Consider the following 19698-nt stretch of genomic DNA (forward strand, 5'->3'; position numbering starts at 1 on the left):
TCATCAATGTATTTCAGATATTACGGGGGAGTTGGTTAGAGGTCAGGTTGTTCTATTTAGAAGTGTTTGAGATCAAGGAGAGAGGCCAGCTACCCTCCCCACTGAACCTCAGTAATAATACACCTTCTAGTTGCATATTGTTTTCCAGGTCATATTCATGCATTATTTCCTCAACTCCTTGCACAACTCAGGGAAAACAGGACGAATGTTGTTAGTGGAGGGAGCAGGCACTGGGAGGTATGGCGGTGATGCACTGAATAAGTGGGCCTCAAATCTTGATCTTCTGATCCCAGTCTGGGGATTTTGTGGGTAAAAGACACACTTCTCCATACTCCTGGTCTGTGAGCAGCAGCCTGAGTGTGCACCGTGACAAAAAGATCAGCAATTTGTTACACAGAGTTGAAGTTTCCCCAGGACTCGTTGCTTAGCTTCCCCTTCATTGCCTCGGCTCCAGGACCCCCACCCACCCCATGCCTGCCCTCCTCCTAAGAAAAATTTGCTCCAGTTGTTTGCTTCTGCAACATAGAATAATCTATCTATATTCTATAAATTAAAAGCATGAGTTTTGGATTCCAACTTAATTCCAAATCCTGATGCTATCTCAGATTAACTCTAACATTAGGCAGATAATTTAGTTTGTCTAATCCTCAGATACCTCATCTATAAAGTAAAGCCTAGGACCTAATTCACTGCGTTCTCACGAGGGTTAAAAGAGATAGTACGCATAGGGTTTCTGGTGTGAAGGAGAAACTCGTTAAATGTCAGCCATTTGCCAAAGGGCTCCTTGTCCGGCTGGATTTGGCTAATGGCTGCAAGTCCCCAGATTGAGAAGGACGCTCCAGGGGACCACCGGCCTAGGCAGTCCCCACATACATCAGCCCTGGAGAACTGACTGCAGGGATGAGGGGAAAGCCACTGGTGGAGGGAGTATGCAGCAGGGAGAGGTTTATGGGGCCATTCCAGATCGGAACCCTGAAGCTATTACTGTTGCTACCCTTTCTTTTCCTTTTTTGTCTCTTTGGGCTCCCTGGGCTCGAGAATGATAGAAGTAGATGGGACCTTTGAGGCTGTTTGATTCGGCCACCACCTACCCATTTCACATATTCAGTCAGGCAGTCTCCAGCAGTCAGGAGGCATTGGAAACAGCCAGTAACAGGTGCTGGGCTAGGCTCTGGATAGAGTGATGCCGGGGACTCAGTCCCCTGGCTGCAGGCGCTCTCAGCCATTTGCCACACGAAGACTGAGTCTCAGAGAGAGAGAGCTCATGTCACATCAATCCTGAATGACAGAGCCAGTCCCATGTCCCCCTGTGCCCCCAGCCCAAGCTTTTCCAGATAGTGCAGGGCTGAACAACCCCCACCGAAGAAGTCCAGATTCTTAGCTGCTGACTTTTCTTTGCTCTGAGGTCTTTGGCTGCACTGACCCTCACCTTAAGAAGGGGCTGCTAGTCGCATGGGATCTGAATCCCCATGCCCAGCACCTGCCAGGCCAGGGCGAAGAAACACACCAGCCACGGTTACCATCCTTTTCTCACTCACTTGGATCCGGCTTCCCAAGGGAGAAGCTTCAGAGATATATTTGCTAAATTCTGCACCTTTTACTTCTCACTGATAGATTCAATTTGATTTCAGACGCCTTCTAAGTTTATTTTTGAAAATGAGACCGAAAATGGGGTCACATAATAGTCTTGCTGATTTTTAAAAAATGTTCTTCCTCTTTCAGGATCATGTGAGGCTACATTTGCATATATGCACACACGCCAAAATTAATAGCTCTTAGGAGTTGAGAATAGCCTGAAACGCCATCCCTTATAATTTTCAGTTAAGCATTTTTTCCTCATCACTGAGCTATGTATTTTAAGAACCTTTTCCTCAAGATGTGGATGCAATGAAAACAAAACCAAAAGCTTATGGGACTTATCTCTGAGGGTGGGGCTCTGGTGTTGGAGGTCACAAGTGTGGTAGGGGGCGGATGGGGGTGCTTGACCCCATGCCCCCAAATCCCTGAAGTAGTTTGGGTTTCCATGTGTCTTTCAGCAAAATGATGCTTCAACACCCAGGCCAGGTCTCTGCCTCGGAAGTCAGTGCCTCTGCCATCGTCCCTTGCCTGTCCCCTCCTGGGTCACTGGTGTTTGAGGATTTTGCTAACCTGACACCCTTTGTCAAGGAAGAGCTGAGATTCGCCATCCAGAACAAGCACCTCTGCCACCGGATGTCCTCAGCACTGGAGTCAGTCACTGTCAGCGGCAGACCCCTGGAGATGTCAGTCACGAAAGCTGAGGTAGGTCCTACCAGAGGGCCCGTTCTTTCAGTCCTTGTTTATTGCACCCCTACCATGTGCCAGGCATGCTCTAGGTGGGGGGCTGTATGGAGCATGGTGATTTTCATCTTTACAGGGACCCAGGTGGCCAGACTTGGAGCAAGGACCAGCCAGCCACGCACACAGCCATGTGTGATGCTCACAGTCTTGGAACCACGTTCTGCTCCAAGTTCATTTCTGTCTCTGACACTTTCACTGTTTCCTACTCAGCAGCCTTTTATAAAACACCTGGAGTAAAAGACACGGTAGAGGTCTAAGAGGTGGTTGCTGGTGATGGTCTCTACTCTTCCGTTGGTCTTGCCCTCACCTCAGATGCGAGATAAGAGTGTTTGGGGCTTATTTAACTGGCATGATCACTGCCTTTGGTCAGGGGGAGATGGGACTTGCCCAAAAAGAACTGAGCTTAAAAGGAAGTTGGTTGAGAATCTTTGCGATTCCATAAAAGGGGGATAGGATAATAATGACTCTTGCACTGGACTGATGGAAGCTTAAAGGCAGTAACATCTGTGAAGGGCCTCGCTTGTGGTTAGCATTCAGTGAATGGTAGCTGAGACTTTGGTGTGGTGCTGTAGCCACAGGGCATCATTAGGGTATTGGCTGGACCCCAGTTAACCTCAAGAGGTCACTCGTGCCTAGTCCAATGCTGGACAGTGCAAGGTGGACCATGGGACTCCTGAGGACTTTTTTTTTTACATTTTCTAAATAAGTATCTTGAAATAACAGAATGCAAAGGATCTTGTAGGATCCCTATAGAAGGAAGAATTCATTCTGCAGGGATATTTGGAGGGGTCACCAAAGGGGGCAGCAGGCAGCCTGCTTCCTGGAAATACTCCTCAAAGCCATCCAACCCACCTAATATGATTCTGTGTTCACCAGGTGACGTTCTGATCTTAGGTCAGTTTAATAAGCAGAACTTGCCAGTGGGAAGAGAATGCCCCAACTAACTGGCTGAATGTTCTGGTCCCCTTGGTTGCTGGAATTCTCATCCTCAAATAAGACGCTGAGCCCGGGACACCCACAGGCATCCTGCACGTTTGGGTGGCATGAGTCCACCCCCAGATCCCAGTCACCTCTGAGATGGCAACACGGTAGACAGAGGCCGCTGTGGCTGGGGGAAGACGCAGGATGAAGAGCCGAAAACCTGGGTTTATATCTGGGTTTTGAGGCCTCCTGGTCTTGTAATGATGAGCTGGCGATCCCTGGGCCTCCCTAGGCACATTATTACAGCCACTCTATGCCTCATTTCCACATCAGTAAAGTGAGGGAATTGGACTAACTGGTCTTAGGAAAGCCTTTTCCATCTCTGACAGTAAGTGACTCTGAGATTTGTTCTACTTTCAAGTACTTCCTCATAGGAGAAAACCCTGACTCCTCTGCCATCTACCCCAAACGGTCACGTTGCGGAGGAAACACTAGCATTGGTGCCTTCTTGATGAAGACATTGAGAGTCAGGTCAAAGGTAATAGCTAAGGCTTACAAAGCATTGGCTGTGAGCTAAACACTGGGCAAGGCTTTTTACATACATTAAGTAATTTGACCCTCCTCACAGCCCTACTAGGTAGGTAAGATTATTGCTCCTATTTCATAGATGAGGAAATGGAGGCTCAAGAGTATGGTAACTTGCTCAAGGCCTCCCAGCTAATAGGTGGTGAGGCTGGGATTGAAAGGCAGGTTAGTTTAAACCCAAATGTCTGCCTGTGTAGCTCTGGGATCCAGGATATGGAAGGTGGAAATTCCTCTTGCTCTATTTCCCCCTTGGACTTTGTTTCTTTAAACTGTGAGGTCTTGCATCTCAGTCCAAGCAAAGTCAGTATCATAATCCCGAGGACTAGCAGTGTCAGATGTGAGGTGATACGGCATCTCAGGATCTCTGTGGTTTGAGGTGTGGCTCCCATGCCCTCTCCCGCTGTCCAGCACAGGGACAAGTGGCATGACGAGGTCTGACATGAGCAGCCTAAGCCGTCACCCCTCTGAGCCCATTGGGCTAGAGTCTCTAAGCCAAGTCCCACGGCCAGACTTTGCTGATTCTCCATCAGATCTCAGACAACGTCTGGATCAAAGTGAACTTGCGTAAAGGACAAGCGCCTAAAGCAGGACAGGGTTTTATTCTCTGAGGATCCCCAGGGGTGGCTGGGGTGGGAGGGTGGGGACAGAAGAGATACATATTTATTTATGTGTTGGATGAATCAATGGATAGTTCTAGTTCACTACCCACCGGTGGCACTAGGCCATGGCGTGATGATGCACTTGGCTTGGGCAAATTGGCTTGAGCCCCCCCTTCTCCAGCAGCTGCACAGCTTCTCTGAACTCAGGATGGGGGCACTAAGATGCTCCAGGTGAGGACAGATGGGACTTGAATCAAAGAAGAGGTGGGGGAAAGGGTGGCTAGGGGATGTTCCTGAGGTCATTCATGGTTCTAGGGGAAAGGACATACTTACCCATCAGAATCCTGATCTAAAAGATCACAGTTGTTTCCAGTCATTATCAATCTGAATATCCAACTCCTATAAGGATCACAGTTGTTTCCAGTCATTATCAATCTGAATATCCAACTCCTATTTCACAATCCAAATGCATTTTTAAATAGGCTACATTTTAATTTACTAATATTGCCAATGTAATTTTAATTAACAGTTCTTTGATTTTCCTTATTCATTTTTAAGTATGTATGTGTGTAGGTTTCATGCCAAAGTCCAGGGCTTTATTTTGTAAATAAATAAAGAAACGTGGGCTGCCCTGGCTTCCCAGATTTTGCTGGCAAGAAAAGGCAGTGCATTTGAGGTGGGCTGCATTTCTGGCCTCGTGTTAAGTGTGCGTCTCTTGAATTTTATAGGTAGCCCCTGAAGAAGATGAAAGGAAAAAGAGGAGACGGGAAAGGAATAAGATCGCCGCCGCCAAGTGTCGAAACAAGAAGAAGGAGAAGACGGAGTGCCTACAGAAGGTGAGTGCCCTCTCATCTCACCCCTTCCTCTGTGCCCTCTGGCCCCCCACAGACCTCATGCTGCTGTCAGAAGGGAGTGAAAAAGTCTGCCGCCCAGAATTAGTTTCCCAAGAAGGGCATTGTAGCTGTGGCAGAAATGCCAGTTGCTGAATAGGGTGTAACAAAACTATGAGCACAATGAATGGGACTCTGGATGTATGAAAAGCAGGTATGTGGATTTAAAACCACCGGATTTTTGAACGCCCAGATTCCCAGCAGCCGCAGCTGGTCCGCACATGTTCAGCAGCTTGCAGGCTGCAGGTAGATCAGTCAAAGAGGTTTCACTTGCCTTTTTTCCTGAGAAAAAGGAAGCTGCCAGCTCTCATTTGGCTCACTATGAAAAGCCTTTAATTAATCTCTTTAAACAAGTTATTTCCTTAATCCACACGCAGTGGTTACACTTTCTTTGCATTCCTGTCTTAGTTTCTCAGTCTGCAGCCCTTCTCGGCTCTGGCCAGGGCCTGGGTGCAGTCCTTCCAGCAGCTGTGCGCCCTCCCCCGGGTGTGGACAGGCCAGCACAGAGGCTTCACTCAGGTTCCACAGGTCCCCAAGGGTTCTGCTGATTGCTCCAGGGAGCCAGTGACAATTAAGACATTTTATGTTGCCACATACATCCTTTCTGGGAAGGTGAACTTCTCCGTGAAATCAGTGACGCACAGACTAAGAACCATGAGTCTGGATTTCTCCCCAGCCCCCCGGGCCCTCTGAGCTGTTGGTTCTACTACAGCGTCATTACTATTAGACCCCAAACCTGCCTCAACCTTAGTGGAAACTCAAGGGCATCTCTGAAGAAGTTTCCAAGTTCAAAGGCTTCTCCTGGGTCTGGATTCTTCCAGACTGAGCACTGTTGTCCCAGCTTTGTGGAGCACTGTAGCAGGGGATGACAGGATTCCCTTGGCTGGCTGTTCCTAGCTTGATGAGCCCTGATGTGTCCCAGGGGCCACCCCCCAGCCACCTCTCCTCGCTGGACCTTGACTCCTTTCCTCATGATTCTGTTGCTTGTCCCCCAGGAGTCCGAGAAGCTGGAGAGTGTGAATGCTGAACTGAAGGCCCAAATTGAGGAGCTCAAGAACGAGAAACAGCATTTGATATACATGCTGAACCTTCATCGGCCCACGTGTATTGTCCGGGCTCAGAACGGGCGGACTCCAGAAGATGAAAGAAACCTTTTTATCCAACAGATAAAGGAAGGAACATTGCACAGCTAAGCAGCCATGGGATGTATGGGGGCAACTGGAGAGTCCTCACTGAATCCTCCTTTTACATCCAAAACCCTGAAGCCTTTGGAGATCTGACTTCCTGTGCACTTCGAATCTCAGCGGCAAAGAACCATCGGTGTGGGAGACAGCCCTCGGTGACTTAGCTGGGCCTGTCCACTCTGCCCCAGAGTGGACTTTGGACCAGGGCAAGGGCATCTTTTGCCCCAACTCCAGGATGTAGGCCTTATCATACTGGCTATTCTTGGATTCTCCAGATGGCCCCTGGTTGGGGTCCTGCCCGCTCTCATCTGGATTTTACAAAACCCAGGACTCCCACCATTAGGATTCATGCAGAAAGGATTCATGCAGAAGTGTCTGTACCTTGGGTGGGTGTGGTGGGGCCACCTCCTCTGCTGCCACTGTCACTTGTAGGGGACGTGGAGTGAGAATGGCATTTAGCGAAGTTGTACGATGGCCAGGATTGTGCTTTCTAGCAAATGTGGTGTTATGTACAGGAATTACTGTGTGCAAGGCATTTGTTTCAAAAGTAGGTATTGTGCTCTTCTGGTGTTTGCCTCACACAACACTGGGGTGGCCTTTCCATGACGTTCCTCAGATGTGGTTTCTGAGAGTCTGGGCAGGCTGTTACCATGGGCAGTGTCTTACAAAACGTTCAGGCGGCCGGAAGAGCCTGGCAGCCCAGGGAGAACAGAAGTCTGCTGGCCAGCAGTGCAGTTTTGTGCCAACAGAGAAGGTCTCCTTTCCCTCAGCACCTAAGCATTAACACAAAATTCAAGGGCGTGAGTGCAGGTCCTGTGTTATAAACTCAGTTATGTCACAGGAAAAAAGCAAGAAGAAAGTCTAACTTCCAAAGGGTTACAACTCCCTGCTCAGTGACTTAGGTGAGAAGTTCCTTCTGTGCCGGGAGAGCCAAAGAGTATTCTGTGTTCCTTTTCTTGTAGTTTGAAAACCACATTCAGGGACACCTGTTGGAAGCCAGGTGAGGCCTAGGCTTTAGCATTATTGGATATGAATGGTATTGTTTCGTCATGCGGCTGTCTGTGGAAACCTGACCCGGAGCGTTTCCAGCTGTGAGAGGTCATTCACACTGGCCACAAGGACTCTGGCTACTGTCTCAATTCTGATGTTTCTGTGAAATCCTCAGAGTGTTTAATCTTCCTTGATAGTATCATCACAATTTTCTGTAAGAGGAAATACTACTTATTTATCCTAGTCTTTCTAACCTTGTCAATGTAATAAATATTGGAACCAAAGACATGGCAAACTGAAGTGTTATGCTGGTTTCTGTTCTTTTGCATCGGTGGGTTGTTGAGATCTAGTCACCCCCTACCCCTTTCCTCTCTGTGTGGTGATGGAAGGGAGGGGATTGTTTAGTTTTAAATACTCTGCAGGTGTCTTTGTCCTTTGGGGTGCCACTAGGTGGGAGAGTTGACTTTCAATCCTAGTCCTCAGTCTCTGGCATCTGATACTTCCTTTCTCACTGACAAACCCTGGAACCAGCACCCAGTATATCCTTTTGACCAACTGCTTGGAGTTAAGATCAAATTTTGATAGAAAATCTGAATTGCTAAATAAAACTATCAATGTCTCTGAATGTACAAATGCCTAAAACATACACCTGTTGTTTGACTTGAGCCACAGACACCACCTTACATTCTGCCACAGAACTCTTCTTCAGGTGTTCACTGGAATTACATTCGTTATAAGGTTTAAACATGTGTCTCGTTTCAAATATGTATTTTAAATGTCAGGAAAAAACGGGGATGGTGGGGAGGAATGAGGGAGTAATTTTAGACTGGATAGGTATGATGATTCAGAGAAAGGTACTCCACCCAGTTTTCTGTTCTCTCCACAACACAGTTCCTTATGTCAGGAACAACCAGATTCCCTTGCTCTTTGCCCTGTGCACATACGTAACACTAGAATATGTAGGCTAGAATAAAAATTGGTTACTCTGCTACCGGTGTCCTTCAGAAGGACACTGGCTTGATTAAATGTTAAGATTCACGCACAGGAGTGGTGCCCAGTCCTTTGAACTCATGTATGGTTCCTTTAAACGATCCCCCATAACACAGTCTTCCTAATTCTGTTTCTTTTAATTGCACATCAGGGGTAGTTCCTGATCAGTAAAGAGTCATCAGGCAGAAGTACCATTCACCACTTCTTTCTGGAGATGTTTCCTTTTCTGAGTTTAGGGAAATAAATCCTTACATTTACCCTCTGGTTGTGGGTATAGGTGCCACACTCAGCCCTTACGAAACTCAAGGAAATATTTAAGCTGCCATGGACGACAAAGGATTGGAGAGGAAGGAAGGGGGTGGTGACTGGCAAGAAAAACTGATCTGAGAAAGGTGCTGTGTATGTCAATGGAAGTGTATGTTCCTTTAACAAATGCATTAAAAAGTTTCATTTTCTGTGGCCAAGTTTGTGTTTTGGTACTTTAATTTTTTTAAAAAAAGGATGAATATGTATGTACCATCAAATTGTTTAGCTCACCTCGATTCACATTCAGTGGAAAGGGAAGGCTGGGGGCTCTGAGGGAATAAACCTGGACGGCCCTCTGCCAGTCAGACGCCAGGTTGACAATGGTTTTCCACTGGGCTGCCTCCTGCTGGGCTGTGACGTCACACAGGGCATGGAGAGCCCGCGCTCCCTCCCCTCTCCTGCCCTCAGCCTTGTCCCCTTGCCTTTCCCTGAGGTCTGCCTTTGCCACCATGCAGAGAAAGAGCTTTCAAAGGTTTTGGTCCAGGACAGGGGTTCTGGATTTGAAACTTCTACTTTCTGCCAAGAACTAAAACGCTGACTCTTTTTCATCTCTATCCTAATGGCTCCCCACGGGCTTTGAATAAACTCTTGCAATTCAAGCCCACATCAAGCTTTTCCTCTTTTCTTCATCCCATATTCTTGCTTGCCTTCAATAAGTTTCTCTGTGAGCAGTACTCACAGACGTGCTGTAGGTACACCCTCAGAGGAGACCGGGTTTGCCCAGGGAGCATCCTGGCACGTCCATCTGGTGGCTCTAAGCCTGGAAGTTTCCTATTTGTCTTATCAAAAACTGCTCTCAGGCAGGAACTGACACCGAGGCTGTCAGGGCCTGGTGGGATGAGTGCTAATAATAATAGCTACCATTGCTTGACACAGTATGTTCCACACTTTACATGCAGTATCTCACTTAATCCTCACAGCAACTTTAATCCCCATTTTACAGATGAGGAAGTGAAGAGCTTAGAAGCTTCCTGAAGGTCGCATGCTTGACCTTTCTACAGCAGAAACCTATGCTTTTTAACTATAAGCATTCTGAGCCAGAGTGTGTATATGCGGGTGTGTGTGATAAAATACACATTAACATGAATCTACCTTTATAACCATTTCAGAGTATACAACTCAAGTGTCCCTCAGTATATTCACAATACTGGATAACCATCACCACTAACTAGTTCCAGGATTTTTCAACCCCTAAAAGGAAATTCTGTACCTATTAAGCAGTCTCATCCCCCATTCTGCCCTCCCTCTAGTCCTAGGCGACCACCAGTCTCATATCTGTCTCTATGGATTTGCCTCCGTTGTGTATGTCATATAAGTGGAATCGTACAATATGTGGCTTTTTGTATCTGGCTTCTTTCACTCAGCATAATGTTTTCAAGGTTCATTCATTTTACAACATGTGTCAGTACTTCGTTTCTTTTTATGGCTGGGTAACATTGTACTGTGTGAATACACCCCATTTTGTTTATCCATCCATTTGTCAATGGACAGGTGCATGTATTTTCACAGCAAGATAGCTCGTCAAGGAATGAATCTCTATGGTGGGATTTCAGGCATAACATCAAACTGGAAGGTGAGGGAGTTGAGAGCAGAAGTCTTTCTCAGATCTGTCAAGTAACAAATTAGAAATCACATGTTCTCTGACTAGCTCTATGGGACAGCAGTAAGGCAGGAGGTATAAGGGTACCGGCTCCCCAAAGGTGTCAAGGTTTCCAAACCACTTCTGCTGGAGGGCATCTGGCAGGCTCCTGGAATGGAAGCTTACAGCTCAGGTTTATTTCCCCCCCACCTCATTTCAGTGGGGGAGGAGGGAAGAATGTGGAGGGGTCTTAAAAGAATACGTAGGTTTCCATACACAGGCTGATGAAAGGAGAAACTGAGATGACTCCCCAGATAATTTAATCCCCAGTTCCTCCCAGCCACTGTCTGAAGCAGTCATCCTGGATTCTCTCCATAACATATATATGCACATAGCATCATACAACTTCTGTATTGCAGTGATTGGATATTCTTCACGGTCGTTAAATCAGTCCAGTTTGGAAACATTTGGATGGCCCGAGCTTTCTCCGTAAGCAAAGTACTACAGCGGTTCAGAACAAAGGCTTTAGACCTGCATTCAGATACTGCCTCCACTACCACCACCACTACTGTGAATTTAGGCAACAGACACAACCTCAGTTTCTTCACCAGAACATGGGATGGTAGCTACAGTACCAAACATAGTGGATTCTCATGATTATATGTGAAGAACATAACACAGCACCTCAGGAAAGCAATTTTTAATGTATTATTAAACAAGGTCAATATCATTGTTTACTGAGATTTTTTGAAAGGACTGGATAAGGACCAAGACTGGGTTATCTGATGGTTCCATTCTAACCCATCATCTTACATGCCTATAGACTTTGTCCATTTGCTGTATCTTTTTCATTTGGGGCAGGAACAGAAAGCATCCACCCAATTTTCCCTGTTGAAGACATTTCTACCTTGGTGCCCATCAGGATGGGCCTGTCCTCTGCGGGGCAGCGGGATGTTTTGGGGGGAGGATGGCGGCCCCGCCCTGAGGGCCTGGCTGAGGGGTGGGAACAAAGGGGCTTGTGACAGTGACAGGTCATAAAGGGCAGCAGAGTATAAATAGGGCTGCGCAGGGGGGTTAGGCGAGGAGTTACTTCTCTCAGCTGGACTGTAGCTCACAGCATCTGAGATTTATCAGACGCAGAGGTGAGGTACAGCAGAGCGCGAGCGCACAGTACATCTGTACACAGTGAAGAGATTCCGGCAGGCATCCAGCACCTGCTAGCATTCCCACGGCCATCACCTGACCCCCGCCCCCACCTCTGCCTCCAGGAGGCTCTGAGGCTGGGGGAGGTGGGTACTGCAGGGTGGGGTGCTGCTGAGAGACCTGCCAGGGAGCCACCCGTGCCCAGGAGCACCGCTGTTCCCTCTTGTGTCAGGGAAGGGAAGACCCAGGGACCTCCCTTCCTTGTGAGCGCTGCTTCCTGTGGTAATGGAGTCATGAACAGTGAGTCTCTGTTTCCGTGTTACACGGCCCAGAGGAGCCCCGGGCTCAGCATGTTCAACACCATCATGGGGCAACTGCAGCGGCAACTGCGCCAGGGAGAATATGACATGTTCAAGTCTGTCCCTATGTTTGAGAGCGACTTTATCCAGGTCACCAAACGGGGACAGACTGATGTGCACAGGTGCGCCCAGATCATGACTGTGGGCATTGCAAACACTAACCCCTTCAACCCAATACCAGAAGTCATGCTGGTGGCACAACCGGTCCGGGATTGCGAAAAGCACACGGGGTGTGGCCAGGCCACGGAGGGAAAAGAGCACAGATACAAAGGACTTAGAGCTCACCAGGCTCCTCCCCTTGAAGTTGGTGAAGATCTCCGTTCACAGCCCTGAGAGACAACAGCTGCACGTGAGGCTTGCTCCTGGCCGCTCCTTCTACCTGCAGCTGCGTGCACCCTCCGGACAAGCAGGAAGACCTCTTTGCCTATTGGGAAGAGGTGATTGACCTCCTGAGGCCCCCGGTGGAAGCTTACAGCAGTACCCATGCCGTTCCAGCTGGGGACCTGTTCATGTCGGTGTTTGAGGAAATGGACAGGAGGAGCCCCGAAGCAGCACATTTCCAAGGCAGGTGGGACAAGATACCCCACAAACCAGGGGACCATCATAAAGAGTACAGCCAGGGACTGGAGGCGGCTGGGAGCAGACTCAGGGCCAGAAGCCACAAGAAGGACCAGGATTTGGGAGGCGACCAGGGCACAGGACATACCCCTTAGGGTATTCCCGATTTCCCCTGCATTTAAAATAAAGAGATAAAAAATACACTGAGAATGTGGCATGCTGTCTTCTGTCTGAAATTCTAGGCCTGGCAGCTGAGTAGCGATGACCTCACAGTGCCTTCCCTGAGGTCATCTGGGCTGCAGCCTGAGACCCCAGTGCCAGCCGGGGCAGCCCCCACCTCACCCCCATACTCAGCAGAGCCCACAGGATGACTCCAACTTGCTTCAACCGCTTTCCGGCTTTGTTCCTCAAGGCCTTGGCTGAAGACTATGGCCTGGGAAGCTCACCCCTCCACACACCATCTCCCTATTTTTAAACACCTTCCTTCCCTTGAAGGCCCATAAGTAAAGCAAGAACAGGCCTCCGTCCCCTTGGGCACCGGTGGGGAGGGGCAGCAGCGTCTCCTGGGAGCCGGAACTGGGAGGACTCTCATGCTGACTTAGCAGTTCCCGAGATCCCAGGTATACACCCTGGAGAAACACGTGTTCCGAGAAACAGCTATGAGAATGCTTAGAGTAAAAATAGCAAAACACTGGGAACAGCCCAAATTTCCATCAACAAAATTGATAATATAGTAGGATAGGAATAGAGTGGGATTAACATAAACTTCCCAAAACAAGCCACAGGAAATGTAATCCCACTGACAGAAGAGATCATAGACACTGTAGACAACATGTAAACAATGGAACAGTAAATACAAAATTTTCTGGGGAGGAGAGGCGAGCGATGGGAGCAAGGGGTAGACACAGGCAAGGTGCTGGGCACACGGGGGTATTTTTCACATTTTACTGCGTCTGATATCAGGATGGTCCTACAATCACCATGGCAGTTGTGATAAGTCATTTCAGACATACCATGACCAATGACTTCTCATGTGTTAGGGAGGGAAGAGTGGGGGCTGGGGAAAATGAGGTGGAACTGATGAAAGTGCAGGTGACTTCCCACTATGGTGACTGCTGGTTATTAATGAGGTGGCAAGAAGAGAGGCCCAGGGGGAAGCAAGGAGGAACGTGTTAAGAAATAAAGCAACAGCTTCTAGATGGCTAAAGGGTAAAACGACAGAATAAGGCAGCCAAAGGAGGCGGGAGAGTGTGAATGCTGAACTGAAGGCCCAAATTGAGGAGCTCAAGAATGAGAAACAGTATTTGATATACATGCTCACCCTTCATCGGCCCATGTGTATTCTCTGGGCTCAGAACGGGTGGACTCCAGAAGATGAGAGAAACCTTTTAATCCAACAGATAAAGGAAGGAACATTGCCAACCTTCAGCAAGGTGCTGGGCACACAGGTGTATTTTTCCTATTTACTGCCTCTGATATCAGGATGGTCCTGCATTCACCGTGGCAGTTGTGATAAGTCGTTGTTTCAGACATGCAATAACCAATGACTTCTCATGTGTTAGATCTGAAAGTCTCTTGAATCACATTTATTTTAGGTAAGTGGTTACAAGAACCTTTGGTTATTAAGAAGAGAAGGAACAATATCCCTTCTGTACAAGATGAGAACCCTGAGGCTCAGAGACTGTAACCTGCTCCAATCGCACAGTGGGACCTTCGCAGAACAGTGACGCACAGCCCACCTCTTCCCTGGTTGCAGCGTGGGGAGGAGGCAAAGCTAAGGAGTCTGAGGCAGGGCCAGCATGAGGCCTGGAGACACGGGCGTTCTTACAAAGCTCCACAGAGATGAGGCCCAAGTTGACCAGATTGAAGGGAGGGAAAAGTGGGGGCTGTGAGTTGGTTTTGGAACTTCAGTGAGCTTGCCGCCCTTCGCGGGCCTTATCTCAGGAGATTCCTGGCCACCCTGGAGTCGCGTCTGGCTCCCAGGCTTCTCTCCCCAGCCCGTGTGACCTACACTGCAGCCATCAGCAGACCCCCCCACCTGGAATTCCCAGGGGCCACTCCTGGCTGGAGCGGCCTCTCTCTGCAAACTATTCCACCCCCACCCTAGACACTAAACTTTTGAAAGCCAGGCTCAGGTAATTTCTTCATACCAAATTTTTAGGAACTTTCTTCTTCTGAGGTGAGATTATTTGGTAGGTCACAGCTAACCGCTGTTTGCTCACTTGGACAGACCTCATCTTGGCGGGTGGGGAGAGGTCTCTTCTGTTGGCAGAGGGATTGGTGGGCATGGGGGGTGGCAATGGTGAGGAAGGAAGAGAGCCTGAGACCCACACACACCATTTCCTTGGGAAAAACAAGGTTCCTGACCTCAGGATGAGGCATTCTTGGAGTGAGTCAAGTTATTCTTAAGAAAGAACAGAACATGCCAAGATTAGATATGAACTGGCCCTGTGAGGAAAACAACCTCAGAATCATTAACTCAGCTTCACAGAAGGCTGAGAGCCACTGGGAGACAGAAGTCAAGGTTTACTGTGACCAGCTTTCCCCTGAACTCCAGTGGGGAAATTACAAAAAGGTCACATCACATTCCATGCAGGCAAGTGCAGGTAAACACTAGCCTGGAAGAAGGAAATGCAATAAAAACACTGGCTTAGCACTTCGCTGTTTATAAATGTCCCTTGTGTGCCCCCTTCTGCTCCTCACGTCTGTCTGCTCTGCAGATGAGGAGAGGAGACTCTGGAGCATTTTAAGGACTAGCTCACGGCGGGAGGAACCGCAGTGCAGCACTTCACATGCAGCATGCACCGTGGCCGCCTGGGTCCTCCAGGCAGGGGCAGAGATGGTAGAAAAAACAGGACAGGTGGGAGCAATCATCACAATTCCCAGTGACAGCTTCAGGGAGCGATGTGTGTTTGGGGGAAGAGGAACCATTCAGAGGAGGGGTTCTGGGGCATGGGAAGGAATTGTGGGTCAGAGGAATTGGCAGTTTTCAAGGGTGACTAGGGTTCTGCTGGGTGAAGGAGGTGCAGGGAAGGGGTGGGGAGAGCATCAGGCTATGAGACAGAACGTGTGCAAAGTACAAAGGACCGAAACCTCGCAGTGTGTTGGGCAATTATGAGTATTTCAGTCTTACTGCTGGGAGAGCATGGGGAGAGGAGGGACAGGAGGCTGGAGAATCTGGCAGAAGGACTGGGGGATGTGAGATGCTGTGTGAATGTCTAGGACTTGGGTTGCCACGGAAGGCGAGCGTCTGATGGGAGGAACCTCTCTCTGGCTCCAGAGTGGAGAGGGCAGAGTCAGGAGATGTTGAAGATACAGAACAGGACAATTTTCCTTCCCGCGTCCTGAAAGACAAGGAGGTCATGGGTTAGGCCCAGAGCTCACCTAAAGGAGGTGCAACTGATCAAGTAGAGGTGACTTTCCACAATGGTGACTGCTGCTTAGTAAAGAGGCGGCAGGAAGAGAGGCTCCGGGGGAAGCAAGGAGGAATGTGTTAAGAAATAAAGCAACAGCTTCTAGATGGCCAAAGGGTAAAACAACAGAATAAGGCAGCCAAAGGAGGCTGGAGAGGAGACAACAGGAGAGAAGAGACCGCTGAGGGGTTCCTTGTGCATCTAGACACCTAATTCCCACTGAGCACCGAGCCCTCCTCCACCAGGCAGGCGTCACCCAGTACAGCCCCGTGTGGCCAATCTTGATACTGCGAATGGCGCTTGAATGAGGGGAGCCAGGACTGAGGCAGAATGGCAGTCACCCTTTCTCCCTTTGTCACCCCATAAGTAGCCTAAGGACAACCTCAGAGGTGTGTGCTGGGGCAGGGGAGGATGTCTGGGTAATGCAGATGCGTCTCACCCAGGCTGCATAGCTCCGGGCCCTGGGAGTGGAGTGGCAGAGTGTGGACTGGCCCCAAGCAGGTCCCCTTCGACGCTGGGATTCCAGCTCAAAGGGGCAACGAGGGACCACCAAGAAGAGCGAATGGAGCGGAGTGGGTGTGAGGGTCCCTCTACAGCCAGGAGTCATTTGAGAAGCAACTGTTGAGCACCTACTATGAGCAAGATAGGAAATCAGGGACCACGAAGAGGTTCACACACACACACACACACACACACACACCAGTAATACCAATCAAAGTACGGTGGTGGCCTCAGGCAGTGTATAGAAAGAGGCTTCATGGGGAAGGGGAGGCCTGAGCAGAGAGATGATGGGCTGAGCACCTGGCAGAGGGAACGGCATGATGGAGAAAGAGAAGGATTTGGGAGATCTGGGGACTTGGAAGGAGCTCAGAGATGGCAAGATGACAGACAAGCGCAGCACGTACAGCAGTGGTGAGGGGGTATTGGGAAATGAGGTTTGGGGGAGAGATGAGGCCACCACACAGAGACCCAGAATGCTGTATAATTCCCTTGGACCCCATGACCTTCATCACTGCAATGGGACCTATAATCCCAAGGTGAGGGGTATGCGGAGTTGGGTTCTCTGGGAGCAGAAGCTCAGACCCTCCCCTTTGCTGGCTGAAAGAGCTTGAGCGTGGGGTATGGGGGCCCATGCCCTCTTACGTTCTCTAAGTGGGTATTTTCCCACAGCTGGGCCGCGATATTGATACCCCTCATCCTGGGTCACCTGGAGGACCAGACCAGTCAGCTTCGGCTGCCAGGAGCCCCACCCAGTACCCCAGTGTGTCATTCCAATGCTGTCATTCTCTATGTATGCCATGGCCTGCAAAAGGTGCAAAAGATCTTTCTAGACATGCAGACGCATGCACACAATAGGCTTGCATGTGAACTCTGAGCGCAGCAGCAAGGAGCCCCTGAGAAGCAGCCCCCTTCAAAAGCCTGCTCCCCACAGCTTAACTGATGCTGACCACGCTACCCCTGTTTCCTTGTCCCACTGACATAGTCACAGTCCCAGCATCTGCCAAAAGGCAATCTACATTATGGCTCAAGGAGAAATTTACAAAATATGAACAAATACAGTTTTTCATAAAAATTTTCATAAAGCTAACAGATTTTTAAAGAGCTATCTTTGCTTTGAGATCATATCCTTCCCTTTTTTATAAGTATGATACATACAGAAAAGTGCACAGTGCCACCTGATGACATTTCACAAAAAGAGATCAAATCAGTGATCAGAATGCCACCACCTCCACCGGTAACCTACCCTAACTCCTAACACCACGGATCGAGTTTGCTTGCTCTTCAACTTTATATAAATGGAATCAGAGTATATATTCTTTGACTCTGGTTTCTTTCTCTCAACATCATGTTTATGAGACCTGTCCATGATTTTTCTGGCAATCATTCATTCTCATACTATAATTTACTCATTCATCCTGCTGTTGATGGGCATTTGGGTTTTCCAGTTTTGGGCTATGAAGAATAATCCTCTTTGTATGTGGACATATGGTAGCTAGACTGTAGTGACCACTTTCTAATGTATATACATTGCATAGCAATTCAACTAAAAAACAGAATGGTGCTGCTATGAACATTTATATACTCAGAGTGTGCAGGTGCGTCTCCAGATGACCACAGTAAAGCCAATATTGCAATAAATTGGAGTCAAAGGAATTTTTGGTTTTCCAGTGCAAATAAAAGTTATGTGTACACTTTACTATAGACTATACATCTCTAAAATACCAATGTACATACTCTTAATTTAAAATACTTTATTGCTAAAAACTGCTAACCACCATCTGAGCTACTAGGGGGTCATAATCTTTTTGCTGGGGTCTTGCCTCAGTGTTGATGGCTGCTGACTGATCAGAGTGGTGGCTGCTGAAGACTGTGGAAATTTTAAAATAAGACAACAATAAAGCATCAGTTGACCCTTCCCTTCCCGAACGGTGTCTCTGTAGAATGCAATTCTTTTGATAGCATTTTACCCATAGTAAAACACCTTTCAAAACTGGAGTCAATCCTCTTCAATCCTGTTGCATCTGTATCAACTAAGTTTATGTAATATTTTAAATCCTTTGCTGTCACTTCAACAATCCTCACAGCATCTTTACCAGGAGTAGATTCTATCTCAAGAAACCACTTTCTTAGGGGGCATTACGATTAGCATGTATAATGTGTGTGGGGGCCACGGGGAGGGCTGTGCAACACAGAGAAGACAAGTAGTGACTCTACAGCATCTTACTACACTGATGGACAGTGACTGTAATGGGGTTTGTGGGGGGAACTTGGTGAAGGGGGGACCCTAGTAAACATAATGTTCTTCATGTAATTGTAGATTAATGATAACAAAAAAAAAGAAAGAAAAAGAAACCACTTTCTTTGCTCATCTGTAAGCAGCAACTCCTGATCCATTCAGGTTTCAACACGAGAGGGCAGCAATTCAGTCCCCTCTTCAGGCTCCACGTCTAATTCTAGTTCTCTAATTCCACCACAATCAGAGCACACACGTTTATCAATTCACTTCCCCATCCTACATGGGTGCAGCTCCTGGCATCCCCCAAACAATGACATAACATCAGGGGAAAGAGGAAACATCATCCCTAGCAGTGTCCTTTCCCAGCCTGTGGCTGGCCAGAGCCTGTGCCTGGCCCACATCCACATGGCCTACTGTCAGCACTGCATCAACGTGAGTTGAAATTGTAGGAGCAGCTGCCACACTGGGCACAGGGCCAAGAAACTGGGAGCCCACCCCAAATTCTGCAATCATGCCGTTGCATTTTATTTGGGGCCTCTATGTGTAGTAGTAACAGTGGTATCTACTGTGTGCCTCCTGTCTGGCAGCCACTGTTCTAAGAACTCAATAGGAGTTCATGGGTTTAGTTCCCTCTACACAACTCTATGAAGTAAATACTATTATTCCCATTTTACAGATGAAGAAACTGAGGCACAGATGTGTTAAATAACTTTCCCAAGGCCCTCAGTGGAGGAGGCAGGATTAAATCCCAAAAGGTCTGACAGCAGAGCCTGCATTCCTGACCCCCCAGGGCTGACTCTGTGGAGTGCAGCACCTTAGAAGGTATTTGAGCCTAGGCTGCAGCGAGTGGTCAGGCTGCAGCGAGTGGCCAGCCTACAGCCCCCAGCCCATAAACTCCGTGGCCCGGCATACTAGGCAGCGTATGCGGTGGCAGCCCCTCCCCAGGCTGCGGGACCACTCCTTTTCCCTCTATTCCTCTTCCACAGGCACTGCTATTCACTCCGACATAGGAGTGTCTTGGCTGCTGGGGAAATGAACCGCATGTGTGTCCAAAGTCCCCTGCTGCTGTCATCCTTCTCACCTGGAACCACTTCAAACTCCATCATCCCCACTTCCAGGCTGTGA

General features: G+C 48.5%; 1 protein-coding gene across 4 annotated transcripts in view; it reads left to right on the forward strand.

Moving 5' to 3' along the window:
- The window catches only part of ATF3 (activating transcription factor 3), a 56530-nt gene extending 48742 nt beyond the window's left edge, over positions 1-7788 (forward strand). For all 4 annotated transcript variants that reach the window (XM_057507998.1, XM_036912481.2, XM_036912482.2 and 1 more), the window contains exons 2-4: positions 2037-2280; positions 5153-5260; positions 6310-7788. In XM_057507998.1, the coding sequence (XP_057363981.1) occupies positions 2041-2280; positions 5153-5260; positions 6310-6507 (546 nt within the window). In that variant the 5' untranslated portion in view covers positions 2037-2040 and the 3' untranslated portion in view covers positions 6508-7788. The remainder of the gene's footprint in view (positions 1-2036; positions 2281-5152; positions 5261-6309) is intronic.
- Positions 7789-19698: the final 11910 nt, after the last annotated feature.

Source organism: Manis pentadactyla, chromosome 9 (assembly GCF_030020395.1).
Source record: "Manis pentadactyla isolate mManPen7 chromosome 9, mManPen7.hap1, whole genome shotgun sequence".
Taxonomy (NCBI): domain Eukaryota; kingdom Metazoa; phylum Chordata; class Mammalia; order Pholidota; family Manidae; genus Manis; species Manis pentadactyla.